General features: G+C 35.0%; 1 protein-coding gene across 1 annotated transcript; it reads right to left on the bottom strand.

Moving 5' to 3' along the window:
- Nucleotides 1-496: 496 nt before the first annotated feature.
- Nucleotides 497-5,369, bottom strand: LOC149568433 (pectinesterase-like). Its single transcript, XM_089821353.1, has 2 exons — nt 4,205-5,369; nt 497-1,368 (listed from the first exon to the last, which is right to left on the bottom strand). The coding sequence occupies exons 1-2, from the start codon at nt 5,313-5,315 to the stop codon at nt 665-667; spliced, it is 1,815 nt and encodes a 604-aa protein (XP_089677479.1). The 5' UTR covers nt 5,316-5,369; the 3' UTR covers nt 497-664.
- Nucleotides 5,370-6,609: the final 1,240 nt, after the last annotated feature.

Raw genomic sequence — 6,609 nt, 5'->3', positions numbered from 1 at the left:
ACATAATAAAGACCATTTTGTTTAATAAAAGGAAAAGCCTTTGAAATGATTCGTTTGTCCGTATAGAGATGCTCTTTCCTTCAAACCTTCATAGCTTATTTAAGATTAGAGGTCTTAAGTAGATATTTGTTCTTTACGGACTTTTAATCAAAGGCTTCAAAGGCATCTTTTATTTATACTTTTTCAAAGATTTAATAAAAAAGTACTTTATGAGAAGAAATCGGAACATTTTTTAAAAAAATAAATTTGTTTTTATCTTTCTTTACAATATTTTTTATTCATCTATCCTTTTGTACGTTTAGATGCCACGACTAATGTTGACCTTAGCGCGAACGCTAATATTATTTATGTATTTGTTTAACATTAACGATGACGTTATGCTTATATATACTTTTGACTGCTTCACGGAATTTGAGAAAGAGTAGAACTCCCGGCACAAAAGACAAACCCAATCACGCCAAAACTCCGTTCAATGATTCCCGTTTAAAAAGCACCCTTATTCTAAATCGCATTCCATTTATATTGTCTTTTCCCAAAAGGTTGATTTACAAACCGTCGATTTAAAAAGCTAAACGAATATACGGTACGCGATGGTTAAATTAATCACCGACCGTACCATTAAATACACAAACAAATAATACTCCACGCCCTTCTTTCCCTTCAATCATGAGATCCCGACCAAACCGGCAGTAAAAGAAACGCCGGTGGACGGCAACCAAGAATTCCCGGCAATCAGAGAAGCCACTGTGAATTGATTCGCCTCATCGGCCGTTTTGATAACTCTGTAACCGCTCCATTTCACCCGTCCGGCGACATTTGAGCCGGGGCCGGTATTTCTGTACTCGCCGTAATACAAAGTTCTGAGGGCGAAATTTCCCGACCACTCGAGCCATCCCGCCGGACTGATGAGATCGTCTAGGAAGGTTTGCATGTACACTGTACGCGAGTACATTTTCCACGGCCGCCCGAGATACGTCGGGAAAGATGACTTCACCGGAACAAGATCTTTTGCGGCCGTGACTTTGCAGTTGTGAATCGAGATTCCGGTGTTCTGGTTGGGGTCTTTCCTGGACTGCGCCGTGATGGTGTTCTTCTGCATTGCCATGGGTTTCCTGGCGTAGATGTTGCAGTTCTGTATAACGACGGCGGCGTTGCCGCAGATGAAGTCGACGGTGCCGTAAATGTCACATTCACGGTAGAACTGGCGCAGGGAGTGGACGTAGAGTGTGTCTTGGTACCCGACGAAGCTGCACCGGTATATTGCTGAGTTGTCGGCCCCTACTCGTAGAGCTACGGCCTGATGCTTCGCCGGGCCCGCGTTGTTGTTGAATGTTATGTCCCGTGCAATGAATCCTTTGCCTGTTGCCGCTGCATTCACCAACATTCATTTTCCTTTTCATTATTGCCTTTTCATTGTGGAGGAGGAAGGAATATCCGTGCACATATGGTATAATTACAGATTAGAAAGATAAAATTGGCAAAGATGGAGATGTTTATCATCAATATAGAATTAAGAGGTAAGATTTCTTTGCTTTCTTGTTCAAGTCTATAATTGTTGAAGTTTATAATTGTTGTACATGTTTTTATCAAGCTCATACAATCTACATAGTAGAATCTACAAAACAGAATAACAATATAAAAATATGTAATGTTTAAATGAATATTTAAAGCTATCAGAGAAATAAAATCTTAATATCTTGTACATTTAAACTTATTTTAAATTTGCAGGACCTTTTTAGAAATGCATTTATGTGGGTCTTATTTAGAAAGAAATTTAATTTTAATGTACTTTACTTTAATAGATTTAATAGTATTTATGTGAATAATTATGTCTTGTCTTCGTAAACAACATTAAAGTTTGAAAGTACTAATTAGAAATAGAGTGGGTAAATATATTAAGAGATTTTAATGCTTCGTACTTTAAGAATCATCTAGATATCATGAATGGGAAGAAATATTTAGTACCCTTATTAATGTGTTCTAAGAAATGATGGTCAACTACTAAATTGTACCAAAATTTGCATATCTTTCAATATGAATCAATAAATTACAAACCTAATAAAATATGACCACAAATAATCTAATCAATATATTCCTTTTAACCATTATAAAAAAATACAAAATATACATTTGGAAGAAAGAAATGTATTTTTCTAAAATATAAAATTAAAATCTATAGAAAATTGTAGGAAATTATCATTCTCTAACATACATTATAAAATAAGAAATTATTATTCATTATTTAAATATAACAATATAAATCAAAGTAATGATGCATGCTACTTACAATCAAGTAGCACTTGGTATGATGAATTGCAAAAGTAATATAACAAGATAATAAATGAATATAATCAATAAATTTTAAATGATAATCAAACAATTTATATTTAAATTTAATATTAAATTATAAAATCAATAAAACTTGTTGTCACAAAAAATTGTGATATTTATTTGACGTATATCACATGAATGCTATTAAAACCTTTAGTACCTTTCATAAATATAAATCAATAATCTGATTAAAAATAATAAATAAATCTACACAATAAAATTCATTAATTATAAATGCACATTGATATATTGTCTCATATATAAAATATTAAATTCTATTAAATTATTTAGGAAATTATCATTTTCTACTAGCCATACTTAATAACAGTAGTACAATTACTTAATTATTCTATGAACTTTTTATTTTAGAAAGTGAAATATTTAAACTTATTTTAAATTTGGAGGACCCTTTTAGAAATGCATTTATGTAGGTCTTCTTTAGAAAGAATATTAATTTTAATGTATTTTACTTTAATAGATTTAATAGTATTTATGTGAATAATTATGTCTTGTCTTTCTAAACAACATTAAAGTTTGAAAGTACTAATTAGAAATAGAGTAGGTGAAAACTTTAAGAGATTTTAGTGCTTCATACTTTAAGAATCATCTAGATATCATGAATGGGAAGAAATCTTTCCTACCCTTATTAATATGTTCTAAGAAATGATGGTCAACTGACTAAATTGTACCAAAATTTTCATATCTTTCAATATGAATCAATAAATTACAAACCTAATAAAATATGACCACAAATAATCTAATCAATATATTCCTTTTAACCATTATAAAAAAATACAAAATATGCATTTAGAAAAAAGAAATGTATTTTGATTTAAATATAAATTAAAATCTATAGAAACTTGTAGGAAATTATCATTCTCTAACATACATTATAAAATAAGAAATAATTATTCATTATTTAAGTATAACAATATAAATCAAAGTAATGCATGCTACTTACGATCAAGTAGCTTACTTGTATGATGAATTGCAAAGGTAATATAACAAAATAATAAATGAATCTAATCAATAAATTTTTAATGATAATCAAATAGTTTATATTTAAATTTAATATTAAATTATAAAACCAATAAAACTCTTTGTCACAAAAAACGTGATGTTTATTTGACCTATATCACATGAATACTATTAAAACCTTTAGTACCTTTCATAAATATAAATCAATAATCTAATTAAAAATAATAATAAATAAATCTACACAATAAAATCCATTAGTTATAAATGCACATTGATATTTTGTCTCATATATAAAATATTAAATTCTATTAAATTATTTAGAAAATTATCATTTTCTAATAAGCCATACTTAATAACAGTAGTACAATTACTTAATTATTCTATGAACTTTTTATTTTAGAAAGTGAAATATTTAAATTAAATATGGCCTACAAAATTTAAAGGAATCTTTATGCACGGATAAGCAAATCAATCCATTCTAAAGCTTATAAAGTAGACTATTAAAATTAAAAACACTTCAATAAAAATTACTTTCTAACAGCCCCACTGATTAGACAGAGAACTGGTTAAACTGGCTCACAAGACACTGGTTAGGGACGGTACAGATGCAATCCAAACTACCAGGAACACATCTGAACCCTACATTGCTCTGTTAGCATAACATTCGGCACAGGCTAATCATCAGACATAAAAAGTGGGTAGGACTCACTCCCAGACTTCCAGAATCTGGTCACGTGAGCCGAAGCTCAGTGCAGGCACTCAATTACCCAAAATGTGGCAAGACAGTTCAACAATCCGTCAAGAAACAGAAGAAAACAAAGTACCGATCTAGCATTCAGCGCCCGAAAACAAAAGAAAAATTTAATAATCTTCAAAAGGTAATAGAAGTGAGTACCGAAAGTTGCAGAACGGAAAGTAGTATACCCGCCCTGCACGCTTCTCCCTGCCACAATAGTCGTCCTCCCAATTCCGTCCCCAACAAACATCAGATTCGTCTGCTTTCTAGAAACCTTCACATTTTCGTAGTAAATCCCCGCTTTGATGTAAATAATGAACCGATCATTGCTCTTTGACGGCGCCGCATCCACGGCCTCCCCAATCGTCTTGTACTGGCCGCTTCCATCTTTGGCCACAACAATGTCGGCGCCGGCAACGGCAGCATCAGGCGCCAGCAAGAGCCGGCGATCGGACTCCGACAACCATGCCGGAAACTCGCCATTACGGTCGTTGAAAGCAAATTGATCATAGAAATCCTCGTTATGATCCTGCAAAAGCCGGCGCCGGTTTTGAGTCGGCGGAGCCGGGATCCGGAACTCGGTAGTCTCGGGGCCGCTTTCCGGGTACGAGATTTTCAGCAAGGCGAGAGAATTGCTCACCAATTGAGACAATCTCTTTGATCTTTCCTCGATCTGGGCCTTCGCGAAGCTTCTAGAACCTTCGAAACCTTCTAGACAGGTGTCCTGGTTTGTCATGGCAGCGCTGAGCCAAGTCTGCACGTCCGCAATGTGCTTCTTCCTGGACTTCACGCCAATCGCCGCCATTTTGTCCATGGAAGCTTCGAGATGCTCCATGGAACCTTCTAGAAGCTCCAGGCAATCTTCCAATGCGAACCTCTCCGTCCTGCTCATTCCCGCAGGGGGTGCATTCTGAGCCACGCCGTAGGCCTCTCGGACGCCGGTCAAAGTTACGTTGACCGTCATGTGAGCGAAATCTTTCCGATTCGCAGCTCCCACGCCGGGAAAAGAAATGAGAGTGGAAACGCAGAGAGACGGATACAATGTATTCCTGCACGCCAAATCGATGACCCTCGACCCGGAATTCCAGCCGCCGCCGTCTTTCGATCTGTTTTTCCGGGCAATCACAATTCCGGCGGAAACAGCAACGAGGATTACAGACAGAACCAGAGCCGCCGTCACGACGACGCCGATTATTTTTTTCTTCCCCCATTTCTTCTCCTCCGTCGGTCTTCCCAGCCGGCCGTATGACCTCGGAGTGCTCGGCCTCATTTTCCTTCAGAACAAAAAAATGAACATAAAATTAATTGAACTTGCAAAACGAGCAAACCAGTCTTCTCTTCGATGTGTAATATAAGGAGAACTTAAGAGTAATTGTCGTATTCTGGTAGGTGCGGGGTCCTTTTAAGTATTCCTTTTTCTCCGTCCGACTTTTTCTTTTTGTTTTGAGAAATTTTCTCTCTCATTTAATCGCTTGTCCCGTCTTCTTCTGTTTCCCATGAATTGCTTACAACTAAGCTCTAGCAATTGCACGTTCATTTCTGTGGCTGATAGTTGACTGCACCGTTGCGGTAATTCGAGTGGAAAAGAGAAGGGGCTAAAAACATTCGAGATTCCTTTTCACGACTTAAAGAGAGCCATTATTTTATAGATACGTACATTTCGGTTGTTCGAATAGTTTTCCAGCTTTATCGATGGCTCAATTATTCGGTGTGGCTTGCAGAACGAAGCTTCACTCGAGTAACATGCGAAGTTTATGCGACGTTTCGTCTTTTTATCACGATGATGAACACCACTTTCTAACGTTCAAACAAAATAGTCATTGGTCTGATTTTTAGGTCTTAAGAGTAGTAATTCGGCTTTTTATATAGTTTTACAGCTAAAATACATTTGTTAGCACTCAGCAGCAAACCAATGATGTTTCGTTGACTCGTACGGTTGGCTTCAACTAAATTATAACCAGTGAGAAAGATAAGAGGTGAAAGTTCACCTATAAATGATGCCTCATTGAATAGCATGGCCACCTCTCAAGCTTTTTTAGGATTTGGCATTGTTTAATTAGAAGGGGTGGTTGTGGCTTTCATTCTCGAACAATGAAGTCACTCACACTAACTAAGCTCTCATGTTTATAATGTTGAAAAGGAAAAGCTTTTTTAATCATTTTGCAAAGAATATTTCCATGTAAATTTTTCGTAGTCAAATTTATTGATTGTATTTGAAGAATAATGGTTTATTAACTCGTGAAATGTGGGTTTGACCTCAAAAATTCTTTAGTGGATTTTGTTATAATTTTTGAAAGTTTTAGGTGTTTTTAATATTTGTAATAGTTCAAATGTACATTCATGTCCCTTTTTAATATTTGAGGCTTATGATAATTAGGTTGTCTTAAAATTTATGAAATACAAGAAGATGACAAATCTTAGCGAAAGTTGATAAATAACATTATCGTATCATATTCTTATCTCTCGAATCCAAATTCAATTTCCATGTCTAGCAACACATTACTTTGAGTTCAAACCTACCAATGTATAATTGATTTGGGTTGGTTCTAAATTATAGATTTCAA

The sequence above is a fragment of the Cupressus sempervirens genome, chromosome 3 (genome assembly GCF_028749045.1).
Source record: "Cupressus sempervirens isolate cs-2001-9-10 chromosome 3, ASM2874904v1, whole genome shotgun sequence".
NCBI classification, from domain to species: domain Eukaryota; kingdom Viridiplantae; phylum Streptophyta; class Pinopsida; order Cupressales; family Cupressaceae; genus Cupressus; species Cupressus sempervirens.
The sequence above is the reverse complement of the archived record's forward strand: the minus strand, read 5'-3'. Positions and strand labels throughout refer to the sequence as shown.

Coding starts and splice junctions, on each gene's coding strand:
- LOC149568433 (XM_089821353.1), bottom strand. CDS start 5,315: ATGAGGCCGAGCACTCCGAGGTCATACGGCCGGCTGGGAAGACCGACG. Junction 1,369..4,204: donor TTTCCGTTCTGCAACTTTCG/GTACTCACTTCT, acceptor TGGTGAATGCAG/CGGCAACAGGCAAAGGATTC.